Source organism: Lacerta agilis, chromosome 10 (assembly GCF_009819535.1).
Source record: "Lacerta agilis isolate rLacAgi1 chromosome 10, rLacAgi1.pri, whole genome shotgun sequence".
NCBI lineage: Eukaryota > Metazoa > Chordata > Lepidosauria > Squamata > Lacertidae > Lacerta > Lacerta agilis.
Genome location: NC_046321.1, coordinates 32350502 through 32373245, shown reverse-complemented (window position 1 = coordinate 32373245; position 22744 = coordinate 32350502). Strand labels below are relative to the sequence as shown.

At 41.9% G+C, this 22744-nt stretch overlaps 1 protein-coding gene across 5 annotated transcripts in view; it reads left to right on the top strand.

The window, feature by feature from the left end:
* Nucleotides 1-22744, top strand: part of ANO4 (anoctamin 4) — a 119952-nt gene that overhangs the window by 9205 nt on the left and 88003 nt on the right. For 4 of the 5 annotated variants that reach the window (XM_033162353.1, XM_033162352.1, XM_033162351.1 and 1 more), the window contains exon 2: nt 18863-19051. In XM_033162353.1, coding sequence (XP_033018244.1) covers nt 19000-19051 — 52 coding nt within the window. In that variant the 5' untranslated portion in view covers nt 18863-18999. Of the gene's footprint in view, nt 1-17714; nt 17754-18862; nt 19052-22744 lie in introns of those variants that run through there. The other variant, XM_033162349.1, reaches the window with a different exon arrangement.

Genomic DNA, 22744 nt, shown 5'->3' with positions numbered 1-22744 from the left:
CTTTCCTACCCTGTTGTACACCTATCAAATACACCCCTAGCAGAGAAAGGCTTCATCAGAACTAGAGTTAGCCTTGACTCAAAGGCTGTGTACACATTAATGGTTAAAACCCAGCAAAGTTGCACGCACACCCTGCTGTTTTTCAAATCACATTTGTAGTTTGATTTGTTTCCAAGTTGTGTGCTGTCTGTTTGCACCTCTGCGTGTGAAGGGTGGGTGGGTGTCTTCCTATGATATTTCTAAATTTTTAAACCAGTGATGGGAACATATTGCAGAATAAACAGAAGCATCACACAGCCAAAGTCTTCGCAGTGATATTGGTTGTTCCTTTGTACTAGTGTTGGTCCCAAAGTGCCTAAAACTATTACCTAAGATCAGATAGTTGTAAGTTCCATCTTGAAATTATTAATGCCTTAATAGCAACATGAGGGGGTTCATAGTTTTAGTTTTGTTTTTTAAAATGTACACATTGGTGAAATAGGAGACTATTTCTTAGTATAACAATTCCTCCAACTATATTTTCCCAGTAATTTTAAACCATATTTCCTCTTTTATATTATGCTCCCCCCCGTCTACTTTACCACCACCCTAATTAATTAATTGCTTCATCTGGTAGCATGGCTTCTTCACCCATTGAAATGTATTCTATGAACCAAGCCCAAAATTTACAAAATAAAATCAACTGAGTAAGCTGGCTTTGGAGAAGTTGGCTGGCTGATTATCTAGAACTTGCTTACTTGCAATTCCCAGAGGACATGACCCTCTTTTGGATCACTCCAAGCAGGGAAATCACCTTTCATACACAATCATTTTTGTACTTTAAACATGACAGCATTCTGGATGCTTTTCCAAACTAAGCTGTCTATTGGATAGAGATGGCACAAAAGATAAGTGGAGTTCAGGATCTCAGACCTTGACTGTGTTCACATTCCCTTTGAATGTGTTTGTGCACTCACTGCATTTCCAGTGCTGGGTTTTTATCACAACATTATTTAAGATGCATATGTAGTACCCAGTACTTTGTTTAAGATACTACAGTTTGATACATTGTTTCTCAAACCAGCTTCAAACCTATTGAGAAGAAGAGTTTGGATTTGATATCCCGCATTATCACTACCCGAAGGAGTCTCAAGGCAGCTAACATTCTCCTTTCCCTTCCTCCCCCACAACACTCTGTGAGGTGAGTAGGGCTGAGAGACATCAAAGAAGTGTGACTAGCCCAAGGTCACCCAGCAGCTGCATGTGGAGGAGCGGAGACACGAAACTGGTTCCCCAGATTATGAGTATACCACTCTTAACCACTACACCACGCTGGTCCTATTGAGGTCCTTAAGCTATTCCTAATTTGTTGTACATACTGGGTAAAGACATCCCCACCTGGTGTATAAACAAAAAGAAGCAGCTGTGGACTCAGCTATACTGTACAGCAGCAAATAAAATGTATAAGTGTGTTGTAAAGTGCAATATACAATTGTCACACTAGATGACAACTGTGAGCTATAGCACAGGTTTTTTAAAAAACACACACACACACACACACACACACACACACACACACAACATTTTCATAATGTTTTTGATGTGTGTAGATTCCACCTAGATTCCACCTGAGTTGATATTATCAGCCAGGGGAGAAATAGCTGTGAAATGCTTTTCATAGCAGGGAGGGGAAACAACTTTCCTGCACTCTAAGGCATAATGTGAATACGCCCTTGGTCAGCTCAAGATTCTAGTCTTGTGTAAAACAATAGATACTATTATGCTTTTCTCCATTTCTGACAATCCCTTCTCTCTGGGAAGTGACAGCTTGCTCTTGCCAGAGGTGTGACCTGATCGCTTGTAAAGGGTTCTTGGGTAACCAGATGCAAAAAGAAACAGCGATCCTGAACCTTTCATAGTTGCATGGCGGATGAAACTTCAGTGAGTGTAGCCTGTGTGTGACAAGTGGCACCTGCTCAACTATTAAAGGTACAGAAGTCCTGCCCTGCCTCACATCTGGCCACTCTACCTAGGGAAGCAGATTGCTCACTCTTGTTTTACTGGCACAGTACTTGCGGCATTTGCTGGTAATGACATTTGTTGCAATGGCTCATGTGAAAATGTCAGGAGTTAATTTTAAAGTTTGCACTTTGTTGACAATCAGAAAATGAACTTTTCTTTGCCTTTATTTCCACAAAACAAATTAAATGTCTGTATTAAAGGCCATATTTTCAAACTTATATCATGCGCTACTAACTCCATCTCAGAAAATATCTTTGTCAAAGTAGAAGAATTGCATTGAATCATCTACTTCAGTGGAAAAGCACATTTTGGGTCAGAACATTGAGCATTTCAAAACTTACCCTGGCTTATTATTAGTGTCTACATATCTGCAAATTACTTGGAGATCTGCTTAGGCATCGGAACATTAACTAGCTAAATATTGTACACGTATATGTGTGCTGTAAATAAAACTACCTAGCACAATGAGTATCTGTCAGTTTTGCAGCCATGTTTTCTTAGAAGTAAACCCAATCAGTTTAATGGGATTTACTCAAAGTGGGTTTCATTTTAGGATTGCAGCCTTAGTTTCAAAAGTGATTAGTTAACCATTCTGAAAATGAGGATACACTTCAGGGTATCAGAGCTTTGGTACTGAACATCATTTGCTTCTTATTAAGAAACTTGAGTGTTTCAGAAAATACATTTGCCATCCCTCCCATCAGTGTCCGCTGAAGCATGGGGAACTGGAAGTTGATTTGATTGGGCTGAATCCTAAGCCACCGCTCACATCCTGTCCTAAGGCATGAGACATAGTGGGTGGTTTTTGCAGTTGCACCAGGGCCATCACACCCCTCCAAATATGTCAGGAGAGTCGAGAGTCATCTTGTTTCTTTTCAGGATAATTCACATGTGATAGTTGGCATCACGACTGCAGCCTTGGTCACTGACCTGACCAAGGTGATCTTGCCCTTCCTCCTTCCTTTTGGCAAGTGGCCTCATCTGTCAGGAAGAGCTCGCTGCTCAAAGAATATGAAGTTACAATAAAAGTGCAAGCCGACATAGCCGCCTCCCCCAGCAGTATAGCACAATGCCAGAATATGGTCTTCATCAGGGAGAAGTTGCCCATCCAGCATTATTGTTGCCTTGCATTATTCAATGCTGAACAGATAATTATGAAATGATGTTGTGTTTGAATGGGTGCTCCATTGAGAAGGGAATGGGGAACATGTGGCTCCTTGACCACTGGCCACACTTGCTGGGGCCAATGGAAGTCAGAGTCCAGGAATATCTGGAGAACCACAGGTCCCCCATCCTTTCCATAATATAAGGCTACAATTCTGTGCACACTTACTTGGAGAGAAAGGGGGAGAAAAAGGACAGGCACGCCTCCTTTCTACTCTCTCATCCTTGCTGCTCCTTTGATACTCTTCCCCTCACACCAGGAGTAGAAATGGCTCCATGTGCAGGTCTGATATGATGGATGTCAACAGGAAAGGAGCATTATGTCAGCCACTAAGAGGAAAAGTAAGGATGCAATTCTATTTTGTTCTGCTTTAGACCTTGTTTGCTGGCTGGCTTTGTATCTTTACTTAAGGAGGTTTTCTTCTGCGTAGGCATGCTTCTGAGTAGATTGTCTCAGTTTGGTGGGATTTTATTGAACACATGAAAAAAGAGAGAAAATTTACATTTGTCTCTTCCACATATCTCAAGAAATTTGGAATAAGTGACACCAAACTGGTTGAAAATTTTTCTTGATGTAATATAGAGCCTTTTATTCTTGGTATTCCTTGTGCCACCGGTGGTTTCAGCCATAAATGTATGTTTCTGCATATCTTGCAAGTAATGTGCACCACACCTCTTGTTCTCTCGTTTCTGATGGCAGTACTCTCCACTCAGTATTTTTTAATAAAATACTATTAAAAAGAGAAGGAGTATGTTAAGTTTATCATTTGATTTATCAACATTTTACTGTTTTGTTTTTATGTTTTATGAACAAGTCACTTTGAGCATATTGGAAAGATGGATTATAAAAAATCAATAAGAATACCAAGGGAGAGCAGAAGATTAGCTACTGTATATATTTTCAGTGGGGGGGGGACCCTTCAGCTCAGTAGGACTTCCTTCGAAGTAAACATGCATAGGATTGCATGGGAAATGTTTTAAGGCTGAAGCAGCAAGCTTGAGGGACATCAGTGCTTATGGGTATATAATGGAGTATTATCTTCAGGACCGGCACACCTATGACACTAGATTCAAAAATAATTTTGCTGTGGTTTCTTTTGGAACAGTCACATGGCATTGATGTATTGTCTTCTTTCTTCCTAAGATAAACCACTGCTGCATTTCACCATAATGGTATTTCATTCAACTGCAACAACATTAGGATTTCAGTTTGTTATATAAATATACAACAAATTGAAATCCTAATGTCGTTTTCATTAAACAATGTAGAAGTGGTTAGATTCTGTACTGTATTGTAGTCTGAGAAAACCTTTAGTAAAAAGGCTGTTAGCTAATAGGAATATTGTCACATTGTCAAAATTCAGTCTCAGTAAGTATAGGTGTGTATCTATGTGTACATCTATCTATCCACAATTGTCCAGCGTTCATTCTAGTTTCAATACTTTGATGTTTTTGCAGAATATGTGCTGACAACTGAGATGGAAGTGTTTAGAATAAGTCCCCCCCCCCCCTGTTAATCGAAGGGCTGAATGACAGAGGGGGTTTCTTACTCTCACACACATGTAAGACTATTAAGTCCAGGTTCTAAAAATTACCTAAGTGGGTTTCATTAGGATTGCACTAAAACCACACTGTGCCAGGAAATCCACTAAAGTGTAAAGCCTGAACAGAGGTTATCATTATTTCATTAGCTTGGTGCTGATCTGACTCATTTATCTTACCTCTGGTACTGAAAGCAAGAAAGAAATTATGTCAAGTGTTGCTAACTTGAAATGGTATTTAAAAAAAGTTTTAAACAGTATACTCTTTTTATCTTTTGTTTTAAGTGAAGCTGCTTTCAATGGGCATTTTTTTCAGAAATGCAGCCTAAAGCTATTTTAAATAATATATTTTTAAAATGTATTTAAAAGAAAATGGGAAGGAGTCAGGGCAACAATCCAGGCACATACCTCTGACCTTCTTTTAGAAGAATGTTTGAATGGTGACCTTACTCCTTTTTTCTGCTATAGTATTTTAATATGGGTACAGTACCTGCAAAATGCATTAGAATCCATCTCTCCAAGCCTGATCATCAGGAAGGGGAGCATTCTCAATCTGTGCTACTGTTGCGTGTAAGCACTGAGCAGATTGGGATTCCCACTCCCGGTGCTGACGCAAAATATTAGTGCTGCTGCCAGGGTTTGAGAGGAGAAAGCTAAGGGGAATGGAAAGGAGCATATCCGAGGCCACACTCTCACACCAGTAACTTGTCCAAGTTGCATCCAACCTTTGCCCATCTGGAGGACCTAATGGTGTGTCATCTGTCTCTATTCCATCCTGCAGTGATTCACGAGGAATCCCTAATTAGCTAGCCCATATTATCAGGTTGTCAAGCCCTGAGCTAATTTTAGACCTGTTTGTACGCCAGATATGAGTCTGTATGTGCTGACTATGAGAATCCAGTTGTGTACCTACAAATGCTCTCAAACTGGATTTTTTTCTGTATCCCTTTCTGAGCGTTGGTGGTAACATGGCAACACCTGAATCATACAGGTATTGACAAATGCATAGACATCTTGCCAAATGTTGGGAACCAGCACAAAGACTGCTATTAGGCGTCCCAATGTCATGCGAATAGGTTCTCTGCCTCTGCCAAAGGAATTGACGTATCTCCAGAAATACTGTTGTCTGGGGCAAGGCTGTCACAGTGTGCTTTGATTAGCTTTACTCTCTCATTCTGCAATGCTGGAGTCAATGCCTCCACTCCCAATGGAATCTTGTACATTTTCTTTGTTCATTTAATAGTAAAATGACAAAACTGCTCATTTTCATTGCTTCATGGAACGAAGACCTAGAACCTTGATGAATGAATGAATGAATGAATGAATGAATGAATGAATCTTTATTTGCATCAGCCATCGGCCATAGCAATAAAACAACAATACAGTTATACAAAGAATAAAAATAAAAAGTCAATTATATAAAATACATTTTAGGGTTTTTAATCAATAGTCAAATAGTGGATCTTATTCTGATTGCCCCAGTTAAAAACCTTGCAGCCTTTGCTGTCACCTGCTCATCTTGATCTGCCAAAAGAAAGGACACTGTGGCAGTGGTTGGGTGACCCGGAATGGGCAATAAAAGAGGGGTGATAATCTCATTCCTCAAGTCTTTATAAAGAGTGCAAGCCAGAAGGGCATGCGCCACCAATTCGGTACTGCCATCTCCACAGGGACATATGCATTTTTCGTGTGGAATCTGTTGGAATCGTCTCTCAAGTACCGAGGGGAATACATTCAATCTTGTGAGAGTAAAAGCGTGTCTGTATTTTAGAATTGCTAGGTTATGCAGATAGGGTGCCAGAGAGTTGAAATGGGAAGGTGGAAAATAGTCATACCATGGGCAAAATTTCCTTATTGTGGCCAAGTTGTTCTGACACTCAATATCATTTAGGCGCTGACAAATTAGACTGTTTGCTTTACTAAAACCCAAAGTGAGTAGCTGTTGTGGTGATAAACCACAAGAGTGAAGTTTTTGATAGACAATTTTAGTCCAGGTGCTCTTGTGACAATCTTGCAGCAGTAGGGATATTAGACCTGGGGGATATGAGTTTAGGCGAAGCCAAAAGTTAAGTTAAGTGTCTTATGCCTGATCCGTAATTCTACCAAGGGAAGATTACCTCTAGGTGCAATGATACATTTGGGACACAAGGTGGTACAGAGAAAAAAATGTGTCCAGTGCTTCTCGTACAATGCAAAGCAATTGCCGTGTTTTTTGAATGGAAAAACTGTTGGCGTAGAAAAGGCTAAGCACCCTTCTCCCTTTCCCCCTGCTCCTGTTTGCTTAAGATTGCAGCCATACTGAGGCTGCTTTGCATAAAAAAAAAAGTTGGAAGAAAGTCTATAAAGTCCAGTTTGATGCAGAATCTAGGTTGAGCCAGACACAGGGGTAGAGAACTTTTTTTTGGAGGACTGCATTTGAGCCTGAGGGTTCCTTACCCCTCTGTGAGGCCATGGACAGCTTCTCCCAGAGAGTTACCAGAATTCAACGGAATCTTTGTATCTTGGTGACAGTGATTTCCTCTCTCCATCTATCAGTGGAACACAAACAAGGTCTTAAAGGGAATACACTTCGGTCCAGACCATTCGCTCCCTGGGTGCTCTTGAGCTTTTCGTGGCATCTCCGTGGAAAACTTAGGCAAAGATTTATGGGAGAGCAATAGAACCTTGGACAATTAATGTCTGTGTTTTCTGGATGACTTAAGGTTCTCAGGTAGCGCATATTAAGAAGTTTGTAGGCTTGTCTCAGTAGTAGATCTTCTTCCACCACAATAAGATCCATAGTGTGCTCCTGTTCAAATGGAGCTATCATCTATTTCCCTTCATGTAAATTTATTTTTCTGGGTCAGGGACCAAACTGCTACTGAAGCCTATGGAAAACAGCAAAACCATGTCTAGAAACTGGTAAAATGATGTTAATATTCCTTTTGAGGATACATTAAGAATGTCTCATGTGAGCATACGGGAGAGCTTTGGAGACAAAGACTATTATTATAGAGCTTTAGATAGAGCATTGGCTATCATTTTGAGATTATGGGTGGAAGCACTGCTGTTCTATTGTGTGTGAATCCCCCTCTACTCGAATCATATCTGGGCCACTAATTATGAGCTTCCTCTGAGAGATATTGGGGGAAAAAATACATACCTTTTTAAAAATACTCTAATTTGGCACATAATGTTTCAGTGCATGTGAGTTCTTGCAATGCCACTAGGGAATTGCAGCATGAGGGCAGGCAGCAGCATGTTGCCTAAGCAACTGTGCAGAGCTCCTCTTTATTGTGTACCATGACACCTTTTTTTTTAAATGGGCTTCTGAAATGTGTGAGAGAAGGAGGAGGTATCAGCAGCTCATGTGGAAGCAGATAACTTGTCCCAGCAGATGTCTGTCAGCGTAGATGTCTGCGCTGCGGTGCTCATCCCCCGCTCCCCACAGCCACTTCTCTTCCTGTGGAACCTAGTGCTGGAAAGTGATAGTTTGGGAATTTAGATTGGAGAGCCACCCCACCCCTAGCATTGAGTCTCAAGCCCTGTTCAGACACAAGTGCTCATGCATTCATGGAAGGTATGAGGAGGGAGCTGGGCTGCGACAGCTCATAACTCCCCTGACATTGATCTGTGTCCCTTTGGCTGTGCATCCTGCTGAATACACAAAAATGCGCCTTTATAAGTGGCCAGCCCATAGGTGTTGGTGGTGTGTCCAGACAGTGCAGCCCCGCTTACATATCACGTGAATGTGCAAGTGATCTTGAATCTTGGTAAAAGTTGTAAGATTCTGAGCATGTGCTAGCAGTAAAATCAGGACATCAACTTGAAGCAAGTCTCATTGTTAATGACAAACAGAATAAGAATGTAAAGATAAGGATGCCTGCCTTGCAATAACTACCGCTGGCAGAAAATGCATGTGCTTTCACTGCCTGTTATTTGTGAATTTCATTGGTGCTATTTAATAATCTATCTACATGCTCAGCTGTCTGCATTTGAATTTCCTTATGCGAACAAACTGACTGAGGCAGGTTGGGTGAGAGCAAACTTTCCAAAGTACAGTCCTTTTTAGTTTAAGATGGGATGTTACCTCTCCATCGCCAATGGTACTTGAAAGATAACTGTGCTCAGGCTTAGAAGAGTGAAGGTCATTTCTACAGATCAGCAGGTTTATTGGTAATTCTCTGCAGTCCACTAAATTGACCATGTGCTCTGCATCAGCAGCACCTTATTCACTGACACATCAATGCACATTTGAAAACCAGCCCACAAGGCCAGCTGTAGGGCTTTCGGCACTGCAGGTGAAATATTAAAATGGTGATTGACTTCTTACATCTTTTTATGCACTCACCTCTTTTCACAAAATACAGATATAAATATATATTTCCTAAAATTGAAGTATTAGAAAGAATATGTAAGCTCTGGGTGTAAGATCTATTAGCTTATTTTTATATCAGTATTTTTAAGACAAGTTAGAAGAACAAAACAATGTTTTTAAGATTTATAAACTTTTAAGTATTCTGACAGACTTTAACTTAGTTTCCAGGGTTCACAAAGCTGTTGTTTGTTTGTCAGTTGCACCTATTAAGGTGTAAATATTGGGGAAATGTCTTCTCTGGCAGAAGCACAATCCTAACATGTGTGTGTGTGTATGTGTACTTTTATTTAAACGAGGAACTGCAATTAATGTTCTAAAAAAATGTGCATGTGAAAAAGGCCTACTCAGTACATGTTTACTGAGAGGTAAGGATGTGGGTGGCACTGTGGCCTTTTGGTCTTGCCAATCAGAAGGTTGGCGGTTGAAATCCCCACAACGGGGTGAGCTCCCGTTGCTTGGTCCCAGCTCCTGCCAACCTAGCAGTTCAAAAGCATGCCAAAAAGTACAAGTAGATAAATTGGTACCGCTCTGGCAGGAAGGTAAACACCGTTTCCGTGCACTGCTCTGGTTTCACCAGGCTGGCCACATGACCCAGAAAATCTGCAGACAAACGCCGGCTCCCTCGGCCAGTAAAGCGAGATGAGCACCGCAACCCCAGAGTCGTCTGCGACTGGACTTACCGGTAACTGTCAGGGGTCCTTTACCTTTACCTTTTAAGGCCCATTGAGTTCAGTGAGATATCTTTGAAATGTGACTATAAATAATGAATTGCCATTTTTGTCTTCTGGTATTTTAGTTTGTTCCACTATTTCCACTCTTCATTTCTCCTACTCTCCAGTTTAAGTAGGTGGAGGCTGGTCTATTATGGCAGGGGGTTTCTAACCCAGCACCCATGAAAGCCTTCATAGGTGCCCCACTTTTATTCAGTGGGTCTAACTCCCAGGTATCCTTACATGGGATTACAGCATTGGTCACAGAAACTAGCTGCTTGTACACAACCACTGTGAAGCATTATCAGACCAAAGTTTTCTTAGGGATAATTTTGTCTTAAATTTTGTCTAATTGAAATCAATATTTGGAAGCTTTATATTGCAATATGATTGAAATCAATAACATTGACTCCTGAGTAAGTTTTAGGACTGAAGCCTAAGGACTCTGGTATTGGTCCATTGCCCATTGCAGGACAACAATTCTGCAGGCAGCTTCTGTTTTTGCATGCCTTTCTGATTTTTATAGAATCCGGGTTCTTTTACTTAATTGACTAGACTTGTGCCAAAATCTGTTTACTTTGGAGGATACTTAAACAAGCTGAAATTCTGTACATTTTTACTAGGGCATTGCTTTGTGAGGTTATAAATCTAACTGGATAGCCTTCAGTGTACTTAACTGTACTTTTAATGTGAAGCATTATTTGAGGATCTTCATCAGTATTTTGCCACTTAGGTATTTGTTGCTGGCTGTGCAAAGATTTAAGTACTTTGACTGGCTTGGACATAAGCATCACCCAATAATATTAAGTTACACCCTAAAGTGCCTAACCAGGAGTAAGACCCACTGAATTCTGTGGCTATTATTTCCAAGTAGACTTGCATAGGTGTATACAGTTAGGATTATGGGGAGCTGTAGGTGAAACCACCATTCTCATGTTTTCTGCTTCTCCATTTCACACTTCTCTGGGCAGAGTGACTCCAGTACCTGGGAGCTCTTTGCTGCCTAGAAGAACTAGACAGTAGCCCTGATGATCACCACATGAGGCAGCTTTGCAAAGAACCAGAGGTTCCCCATTTTAGCCCTAGCAGCTTCTGACATATACAGTGGAACCTCGGTTTTTGAGCATCTCAGAAGTTAAACGTTTTGGCTTTTGAACGCTGAAAACACAGAAGTACAGTGGACCCTCCGGATACAAACTTAATTCGTCCCGGGGGTCTGTACTTACCCCAAAAAGTCCGTATCTGGAAGCACCGCTTCTGCACATACACACACAGTGAAACCCAGAAGTATAAACTTCTGAGTTTGCCATGCTCGTAACTCGAAATTACGTTACCCAAAGGTAACGTAAACCGAGGTACCACTGTAACGGCTTTGGTTTTCGAACGATTTTTGGAAGCCGAACGTGCCATGTGGCTTCCGTTTTGAGTTTCCCTATTGTATTGAGGCTTCCGCTTTCAGTTTTCAAACGTTTCGAAAGTCGAATGGTCTTCCGGAACGGATTACGTTTGAAAACCAAGGTTCCACTGTATTGTGTACTAATAGCTTTGTCATCACATCAATATGTTGTGCATTATCTGGGGTATGGAAATGTGCAATATTATGGCAAGGTTACGGAGGAGACAAGGAAAGTTGACATATCAATGCTCTTTGGGGAGTGCAAGCTTATGCCCCCTATAACACTGGCCTTCTCTTAGTGGGGCGGGACCTGATCCAAGGTGGGTTGCAACAGGAACACTGCAACCATATGGTAAAATAAATATATGGTGAAAGAAACATATGGTAAAAGATTAAGGAATGGGTCCCCAAATGTATATTTGGGTTCAAAGTAGGTTCTGGGTTTGAAAAGGTTGAAGATACCTGTCTTATAGGATGTGGTTGCACTTTAAGATAATTTCACTCCATTATGTTTAGTGAGGCAGTGGGGGCCTAGCTTTTGCTTCAGTGTGCAAATGCACTGAAAAGCGAGTGCACACTGTACTGCAGCTAAGCCCAGGTGAGCTATAGTGCAGCACATAAAGATTGCTTCTGTCATTGTAAACCTAAAATCTGTAGAGTGCAGGAATCTCTGTGATCTATAGTATTTAGTATATTTATCTCATGCACTCCATTCCAGCAAATATGCTCTTTTATATATACAGCCGTAGATACATTAAAGGGTACTTGAATGGGGAAAATCCACCTACAGTACACACTTTACCACATGTGCACAACCAAATTGGTATTGTTGCCAGTCTTTACAACACCACTCAGCTAGTAGGGTGTGATAGTGGACATCCCATCTCTCTCCAGCTGGTGAGCCATACTCTCAAGGCTGTCTGCCAACCATCTGTTAAGCAGTGGAGATTTTTACATACAAGAACACAGCTTGGCATTGCACCAAGGAGATCTGAACTGCAGTCTGGCAGAGATACTGAGTAGGTAGCTACTATTGCATTTTGTTTTCCTGGTTTTCTATGCTTGCTCCCCTCGCTCCTTTAAGGCTCTCATGATCCAATCCCTGCATGTGTCCCTTAGGAGCCATTTTCCTGGCTGGTTCAGAGATGGGGTTGTAGCTAGATAAAAAAAAACATAGTGGAAAAATGAATGGAAGGTAATGCAATGGACCACTTGGTGGGGAAGGCTTGGGAGGGTTGATTTGGTTATCAATAATGACACATAAAAGAGATATTATAGGCCTTGTTTGGATTTATTATAATGTACAGTACACACACACACACACACACACACACACACAAAATGGTACAACTTTTGCAGATGTTTCAGTGTGTTATATCTGTGAATTAAATGATGCAACTTCTCTTTTAAAAATCCTTCCAGTTTTGCTTCTTAGACTGTAAATTGCTAGTCAATGTACAGTAGTAACTTATTCTGCATTTATTGACCTAATATTTCCACTGCTGGTTATGTTATCCTGATCAAAGAACCAAGCTGGCCATAACTCTTTGTGTGAAAAAATTTTTGAAGCTCTTTTCATTTGTGCTGTCATAGTTTAGATACTGTTCAGATATTTCAAGCTATAGATTGAGAAGATTAAACTCCTGGCAGCTTCTGGAAACCCTAGCAATGCTCCAAGTTCTTAATCAACAGTATAGTTTGCCATCTTAAGAATTAAGGTTGGTGCTTTATGTTTTGAAAAGTTGAAAAAATATCACTGACTTCAGCAACAGCTCCAAGCTTCTGGTTTTATTTGAGCAAAGAGCTGTTTTATTATCACTTTCAGGCACCCCCAAAATACTCCCAACTTACTTGATTATTTACTTAAATGTACAACTGCTTGGACAAGCACTTTCTTCTTTAATAAATACTGGACAGCCACATCAAATGGCTACAAATAGTCATTTCTACTTCCATAAGACCACCTGCAGAAGAAATCCCAATTTATTAGCAATTTGGTGTTACACTGAATGGGTGCAGGAGTTGTGTGGCCTTGGCTTGATTATCATCAACAGAAAATATCTTTTGTCTAATTCAGATGTGATGTCATATATAGGGATGAGCCATCACACAGTTATAGGCTGCGTGCTTTATTGAAAGCCCTATATTCAATCTCTAGCAACTCCTGCTAAGGATCTCAGCTAGCAGAGTTTGGAACGGACTCTGTCTCATATGTTAGACAGTAATGGGCTTGGTGGACCAGTGTTCTGAAATGATCCCAATATATAGTTTGCTGCAGTTCTGAATTTGGTTGTATGGGTTTTTTTTGTTTTACACATATGACATATGCAACATACCAAGCACCATATTATATTATACATACTACCGGTACATACTGCACCCTGGGTTTGCACTAAAGTGGGATTATTCTGGGCCTGACTTGTAACTGTTAGCAGTAAGGTTGGACTCCACTCCTCAAGTATGAACATCCCTTTAATGTAACAAAAAAATCAAGCAAATAGTTAGTTCAGTATATTCACTATGCAAAAGTATAGATGCACACCGAAGACCTGTTGCTTTTTTGTTCTTCTTTTACAATTTCTTTCAACATAGTCTTCACACCAATGCATTTTTGAAGCTCACTATGTAAACCCAGAAACCTCCTGGCCACAGCATTTAAAATGCTTAATAAAAAAAAAAAGATTAACTTGAAGTATATGAATCAATCCAACAGTGACTGGAGAAATTTAGGTCAAATCCTGAATTAGTGTTGAGCTTTCTGCTGATTACCTTCATGCTTCTCTGCTTATCCATTGCAACTTGCCTTTTTTATTTAAGCCTCATATTTCTCTTATTAAGAGATACAGAATATTTCCCCGGCAGCACTTACTGCACTGCATCCTTCTCATGCATTTTTTGACCATACTGTTAAATAACCATTTTACAGGGAAAAACATTTCTTCTATTTAGAGGAGCCTATGTAACCGGTGTTTCTTTCAGGAGTACTGAGTAGAGAAGGGATTGAAATGTCATGCCCGATCGGGCACCAAGAATGGTATGTGGTAAGCAGAATTCGAAGAAGAAAAACTTATATGGGCCTGTTAGGAGTCCTGGGGCTGTTCTAAGTCTTCCGGGGGCCTGCATGCTTGCATTCTGCCCCATGCAGTTTTGGGAAGTCCCCCATCTGGGCTATGTAAAAGGGCAAATTTCCACATGTATCCAACTTCCACCTGCAGTATGCATCTGTAAGGTAAAGTTCAGAAAGAGCCAAAATATTTTTCTCCTCTGTTTGTCCACTCATATGCACAGATGTAGCACATCTTCTTTCTCTCCAGTATCAAATGCTAGAGACAAGCTGCAGGAGGCTGTTGTTATGTTCTGCTTCACAGTTTCCCAGATGCTTTTGACATTCTTGCAAATTCAGTGCTTGACTAAAATGGAGACAAATTGCCCAAGGCCCCGAACTCAAATACAAGGCAGAAGTATGTGTGTGTGTGTGGAGGGGGGGGGTCTTAGCCACCAAACACGGCACCTCACCTTTGCCCAGAATGATTTGCAATTAAATATTGCTTCCCTGCCAATTCACACAATGAAACTTTTAGCTGAGCTGAAAGCTTTGAATGTTCAGATAATACTCTGAAACTATACGCGCTGCCTCCACCCAGTATGAAGAGGTTGGCATTAAAATCCAGACTACAATTGCAGTGCTGATCCATTTATTTATTTATTTTCTATACCGATACCCGAAGGTCTCAAGGCGGTTCACATAAAATATCAGATACATAAAATCAAAACAAAGCCAACAACCCAATAATCCCCCTCCCCCCCAAAAAAGAGCCAGCATTTTTAAAAAGGGTATAGGATGTAGATCAAGTCAGGCAAAGGCCTGGTTGAAAAGGAATGTTTTTGCATGGCGCCTAAAGGTGTATAGTCAAGGCGCATGGGGAACTTCCCTGGGGAGAGCATTCCACAGACAGGGAGCCACTGCAGAGAAGGCCCGTTCTCGTGTTGCCACCCTCCTGACCTCTCACAGAGGAGGCACACGAAGAAGGCCTCAGAAGATGATCTCAGGGTCTGGGTTGGTTCATATTGGGAAGAGGCGGTCCTTGAGGTTTTGTGGCCCTGAGCCATTTCTATAGGAACATTCCTAACTAAATGAGGACTCATTTATCTTAATGGGTGCTAGACAGTGGCCAACCAGATGCCTATGGGAAGCCTGCAAGCTAGACATGAATGAAACAGCACTCTGCCCACCTGCAATTCCCAGAAGCTGGAATTCAGAGGCATTATGCCTCTGGAGGTAGAACTTAGTAATTGTGGCTACTTGCCAATGATAGCCTTGTCTTCCAGTCAGACACCCACAATAGCACTGACATTGAACAGGGGCTGCATTAAATCTAGATTTCTGGTGAGCAAATGATCTAACTGTAAATAAAACTAAGCGGTTTACAAAAAAAGTTGACCAAATTAGCAACGTTATTGCAGGCATCAAACTAGGTCTAGTTATGTGTAGTCCCAGCTGCTGTAGGCATGTAGCATTAGAATGGGGGCATTTTGGGTGGCAAAAAAGTAAAATTGCGACAACTTTGATTTCCAGAGAAATGGAAGTCATAAAATCAAAAATGGCTTTGTAAGTGAAAGCACCTTCCTGTATCTTCCATTTTTAATCTGGCACACTCTAATAGCATGAGTTGAGTATGTTTTGTGTCTGTCATATTTTTCCGAACATTTCCTTGAGTTGCTGAGAAAGCTGAAATAGGAAATGCAACACTTTCAGTTTTTTGGTTTGGCTTTTTATTATTCCGTTAAAATAAGCAACTCCACATTACCCATTAATTTTCTGGGAGAAACAGATAATACCCGTGCCAAGCAAGTCACTTGTTAATCACTGCATAAATTGAAGTCTAGGAGCACCGTGTGTTATATGTTTGCCTAGATTTACAGAAAGTACTTCTTAATCTTCACTGCCACTTCTTTTTTGGATTGTTTCCATCAAAATTAGCTGCCAAAGGGAGATGGATTTTTCACTGTCAACGTACAGGGGAAAGAACAACTTGAGTATCTTCCAGGGGAAATAGCATCTTTACTTTGTAACCATATATCCTGGTGCTTTTATACCTGTAACACCCAAGAAAACAAGAATATGACAGAGACAAGGCTGACAGGCAATGGAAGCTTTAAAAAAATGTTCCACCCCACACCCATGCTGTACATTTTAAGGTGCTTTTAAACCACATGACTCTCCCTCCTCCAAGAATCCTGAGAAGGTGATGGGAACTGTAGCTCTGTGAGTTTTTCCAGAAGGCTATAGCTTTAGATGGGAAATTAATATCCTAATTCAAATGTGGGCAGGATTGTTCCCACAAGGGCACAGTGCCTGCACATTAAGTGATCTGCATAAGATTCAACAGAGCCCTGTTTTTCTCCCTTACCCCTCAATCCATTCACATAGATGCAGACGGCAACTAGGGCAAGCCATTTAATGGAAGGCCAGGGAACATCTTGCATACCCTGCCCTCTCTCAGCCCTTTCCTGTGCAATCAGGTTCCACATTCAAGAATTAGGAAGGTTGAAAAGTGCAGATTAGGAGGACAAAAATGTGAGCGTGCCATTCTTGTAAATAGGAGGGAATTGCTTAAGAAATTTGCCTGTGAATTTTTCAGCTCTAGTTCAGGCAGCTTCAGATATTTAAAGGGCCAGTTTGATTTCATACTTTATATTCCAGAAACACTGCAGAGTGTTGACAAGTTTAAGTTCCGTTGTTTCATTTACATGGATAGTTTTATTTGAAAACATATTTGGACATTCTTCTTTTGGCTTTTAGTTACTTTTAAAGGATTTAAAAACAAAGATATGCTTTCACAAAACCACTTTACTCCTTCATAAAAGCTGAGAAAGCTTTATGCTCTAAATCAGTGTTTCCAAACTTGGGTCCCCAGCTGTCATTTATACTACAACTCTCATCATCCCTAGCTATCAGGAGCAGTGGTCAGTGATGATGGGAGTTGTTAAATAATATTAAAATATAGAATAAACAGGAAGCAAAGCTAAGATCTCTGCAACTACTCCTAGTGCTGCCTCTTTTATGCATCACTTAACATGCTCTGACACCAAAGGAGGCTGGGTTTTGAATTACAGCATCGCCAACAGGCAACATGAATAAGGAGCAGTAATGTATTAGTTTTATTCAAGCATGGTCTTTAAAAATCATGGTACAGTACTGTGGCCCAAGGTGTAAAATGAATCTATGCATTATGCTCTCCAGTCATACAAGTTAGGGGAACTGGGAACAGATGCAATGGAGCAGCAGTTGAATTAGAGAGGGGGTCCTTATTAAATTCCACATGTAGGGCTCCAGGTGTCTCCTTAGTTTTTAGCCAAATTATGATCCCTCTCTGTACCTTCTAAAACTGGGGGCCTGTGGCAAAAGATAAGAGGGTTGAACTCCTTATGTAATTTAAGTACTGTAAATGAAGACAGGGCTCCTGTGCCTTTAATAAGGTTGTGGAAGCAGGAATCTCTGCAGCAGCTGGTGAAGATTGCACTGAGGGGGTTACATTGCAGATGCTGAAATTCTCACTTCCACACAACTATTGGAGGTACAGGTAATGAAATGCTTCATTCCTTTTTAATTTTTCTTTATATTTGTAGGCTGTTGTTTGGGAACTCTAAGAAACCCAAAAAACCATTGCAGTTTTAAAATCGGTGCAGTTTTGAAAAGTTTAGTTTGGCACTGTTATTCAAAATAGCTTCCAGTCAAACAGGCAAAGAAAAACAAAAAACAAAACCCACCTCTTGATTTCAGGAACCGTAACAAGGATCATAGGAATAATAAACAATACAAATAAATAGACCAAGTGTTTTCGTGTCATTTATATATCACAAAAATAAATTTTAAGCAAATTGCATTAAGTATGAAACTTAATGTAAGATTTGAAGATACCTGGGCTTTGCTGTCACCCACTTCATGTTACACTTTGGTTCTGGCTGGAAAAAGCACATTCCTGCTGTGGGATATGCCCTTATTTCAGAATTAAGGGTACTGGTATGATTTAATCTAGTGCGCTATAGTACAGTATAGAATAGTATGGCTTGAAGGATAGGAAAACAGAATTCCTTCTTTGCAAGCTGGGGAGGATAGTAGGAAAGGGAGGCAACAGCTGAATGGAATGTGGAAGTGGGAGAGAAGGACTGGGATGTTGGGAGTTATTTTTCTGGGTCTTAGAGCAGAGCTTAGAGTTTAAGTGGCCATATTCTTTCCTTCATGGCCCCCTAGACCAGGCTTCTTCAACCTCGGCCCTCCATATGTTTTTGGCCTACAACTCCCATGATCCCTAGCTAGGAGGACCAGTGGTCAGGGATGATGGGAATTGTAGTCTCAAAACATCTGGAGGGCCAAGGCTGAGGAAGCCTGCCCTAGACACTGCCTTCACTTTCACTCTTACTGCCTTAGAATTCACCCTGGAGCCTTCAGTAAGGGATTGTACATAACTGTCAGTACTTACTATAAGCTGTCACTTAGTGCACTGTGGCTTGAGTCACTTTTAAGAATGGGAAATTTGCAGGCTTAAGTCATCAATCCAGTTTACACACTTGTTGACTTCTCTCAAATGATTCATTTCAGTTACATTTAAATGTCAATCTATGTTTGTAATATACATAAGCAAATTTGCCTCCTACATCCAACTTGTTTTTTTTAAAATCTTTCTGGTAGGTAGAAGCTTATCTATTCATGGGGCTGAAAAGCGTGTGCAGATCTACCAGAGAAGAAGCACAGCAAGCCATCGCTTATCACAGCGCCCGTCTGTGGTTAGGCATTCTTCAGTCCCGCAAGTCAGAAGGTCAATAAAAATGGAGGCCTCATCTTCTGGATCTGTTGGGAAGCCAATCACTCATCAGCCAGGTAACAATGTTTTCCTGATTGCTTTACACAAATGATACATGCTATGAAATGAATTCATAGCATCTGATCAAGCTTGCATGGAAATCAATCTATAAGCCAACGTCCATAGATTGATGTTCACTTCGGCCTTTCTCCATGTGCTTGTTCATAACTGCAGTGGTTATCAATAGTGTAGAGTGTGTTTGGGAATTTTAGAAAAGAGGAGATATTTCACAGCTTTTAAGATTTCTGCTCATAAAATCACCATCCAGCATACTTACCCAGTCTGAAACTTGCTATTCTTAGACACTTAAAGTATGCCAGTATCAGAGCTACCACTGTAATGTTACTTTCTCCATCCTCTCTTTTCGGTATAAACAAAATACTTTATTTCCTGCATACCAGGAAAAGCCTGTGTTCAAAAGTACTAAATAGAACCAGCTCTCTTTGTGAGTTCTTGCGTAAGCCAATGTCAGCTTGACGGTGTAGGTGTTTCAAAAGGGCCTATTGATACACTTTCACAATATAGGGCAGCAAGCAGCAACTTCCTGAGATGCTGGCATCCAGTTTTGGTTTTTAAATGTCATTTAGCATACCTGTCCATTTTATAAGCTACCGGGCAGCAAGGGTGACTCTTGCATGTGTGTTTTTCTTCATGACCCAATGTGTAACAAGCTGTTTTCATTCAGCTGGCCAGTGTTAAGTTATGCACAGGAAATCCTGCACTTTTGTCCCTTTGTCACTTCCTCGGTTCTCATTACTCGCCACTGCGCACACAGGCCAGGGTGGCATAGTGGTTACAGTGTTGGACTAGGACCTCGGAGACCAGGGTTCAAATCCCCGCTCTCCCTGGAAGCTCACTGGGTGACCTTGGGCCAGTCACTAACTCTCAGTCTAACTTATCTCACAAGGTTGCTGAGAAAATAAAGTGCAGAGGGCAGGGGCGTAGCTAGGTAAATTGGTACCCGGGGGCAAAAAAAAATTTGTCACCCCCCCCCCCCGCATCTCCATATGTAGCTAAACGTAATGTGCAGAATCAAACCATAGTTTGCTTTTGACCATTTACTGAACTGGATTGGGCTAGTACGTTGGCAACCTTAAATGCTCACATCCATTTCAGCAAGTCGGAAACACACCTTACTGTGTGGATTTCTGGCTGTTAGAAAAGGCAATGCAGCACATTTCCCTTCAGAATAGCCTATTCAGCTATTTTCCTTTCTACTTAAAAAAAAAACAAAAAACTGTAATCTTTTGTAAGCAAACTATAACTTGAAACTTAGCCATAGGTTGTCTGCATTGCCCTGCAGAAGGTTTTGTCAATCCCTCTCCCTCCCCGCTCCACAGCCAGCGTTTGCTACAACCTGAGCCTTCTGGCTCCTTTGCTTGATGATCCGTGTTGTTGCTTGTGTCTTTTGCCGGGGCTGCTGAAACGGGTGGGGAGGGGAGAGAGAAAGACGCTGCACAACTGGGGGGGGGGAGTTGATCTTCCGGAACTAGTAACTGTCACTCATGCATACCCTAAATTTTGGGAGGGGGGCAAGAGATTAAGGCAGCACTTTTCCTCCTGGTTTAATTGATAGCTATAAGATTAATAAGGCAAACCGCAGGAGGAGGCAAGCTGAACGTGATGAAAAAAGAAAGTATCGTGGAAGGAGACTTGCTGCAGAGCCGGTTTGAGACCTCTAATTCAGGAAAGAAAGGATCTCTAATTCAGGAAAGAAAGGATCTCTCCCCCCCACCCCCCAGCACGCGTTACCCCGGCTTTGCTCCAAACAAATCCACCCCCTCCCCCCAAAAGTTGTCGTTTTACAAGCACCTGAAATCAGGTTTTGCTTTCTTTTTTTTAAGAGAAACCTCTTAAATCGCCAGGGGTTTTTTTCTTTGTGGGGTGGGGGGGGGTTTGAGAGGCAGTTGTGGGAAGGAGTTTGCAAAAGAGAAAAGTGGGAAAGTTGCCATTTGGGGATCTAGAGGGAACAGAAGCATGTAAAAGTAAAGACAGCAGCTTTGGGAGGAGAAACCTTCGAAATCTTTTTTTAAAAAAAGGTTTGTGTGTGTTTCCTTTAAAGAAAGCCGGACGGGGTGGGGGGGGGAGGGAGGCAACAGAAGAACCTCCATTCAGAGAGAAAAGGCAGGAAAGAAGTTGGATCTCTCTCGCAATGCTGCACAGAATGTTACCGAACAAAAGATCCTCTTCCCTGACTCCCTCACCTCTCGCTCGCTTTTGCATAGCTGAGTGCCTGGAAGGCATTTCTCATGCTTTTTTTGTCCCTCTTCTCTCCCCCCCAAAAGTTGAACACTCTTTGCAAACACCGATCGGATACTCTCCATGCACACGAAAACACACACACAAACCACCCGGTTCTCCACGAGGGCGCACCATTCTCTGTTTCTCTGTTGAGAAAACAGACGGCAGTTTTACAAAAGAAAAAACCAAACCCCCGAGCAAAAAGAAAGAGAGGTTGGGGGGGGGGTGAGGACATATGCACCCCAGCAACTTCCCAGTTACTTTTCCTGGTCGGTTTCATTTTCTTCCTCGCAGCGTGGGCAGCCTCGGAAAAAGAAAAAATACAAAACAAAGCTGCAGGCGCGCGGGACGAGGGGCGGGGCCAGCGAGGAGGCATCACGGGCCAGCCAGCCACTAGCGTGGCGCCGCGCTAGCCCGCCCCTCGCCTCCTCTCAGGGCCACCCCCCCCCCAAGCCCAGCAGCCTCGGAAGAAAAAGAAAAATACAAAAGAATACTGTAGGCGCGGGCTGGCTCTGGCTGCGTTGCTGATCGCGGGGGTGGGGCCAGCTCCGAGAGTGTCAACCCCCCTCCCAGGGGAAAGCTAGCTGAGCCGGCTGAGAGGCTGAGAGAGCAGCGGCCGCCTGGCGATATAAAGCTAGCCACCGGTCGCACATTGGGCTCACGGATCGCGGCGAGGGTGGGGCTGGCCGCCCGCTTCACCCTCCCCAGGGGTTGAACTGGGGGCGTCCCGCCCCCATCGCCCCCCCATAGCGACGCCCCTGGCAGAGGGGAGATGCACAACACTTTGAGCTGCTGGGAGGAAAGGTGAGATAAAAAACATTAAGGTGTAGGTAATTTCCTGACATTTAGTTTCAGGGCAGAGGTTTTTTTTAAAAAGGAAAAGAAAAGAGGAAAATAAAAGAGGGGGGGAGAAAAACATGTGGGAAAGGGAGGCTCATTGTATCCGCATTCTAGCTGGCTGAAGCTGGCAGCGTTTTGGACATGGCAGATTGTCCATCTCTTCACTCCCCCACCCCCCCGGCTCCATTTAGGATTCCTTTTTTCAGTAATTAGTTTTCTCTCAATAAAAATAAAATAAAATATCTTCCTCTGACACAAACACACACAGACACATAGTTCAAAATTACCAACAGAATTGGTTCATTCCCCCCCTTCATTGTTAATTACATAAGTAAATAAAAATAAAACAGATCTTTTTGACTTAGGGTGTTGCGCATGCATTTGTCTGTCTGTCGCATACAGTATTCTGAAATGGCAATTGCTCCTCGTTTCCCATCAAAGGTTCAGGGAGGCAGCAGATGGTTTATGGATAGGGCCAGTGCTATTGCTCTGAGCCGCTCCTGGCAAACTGAAGAGAAACTCCAGGCTGGTTGGCCTCAATTTCTGCGAGGATCATGCTCCATTAAAGTTAAGTGCAGTTCACCACCAGGAAAGACAGAGAGCTCTCATTTATAGGACAGAGGGAGTTT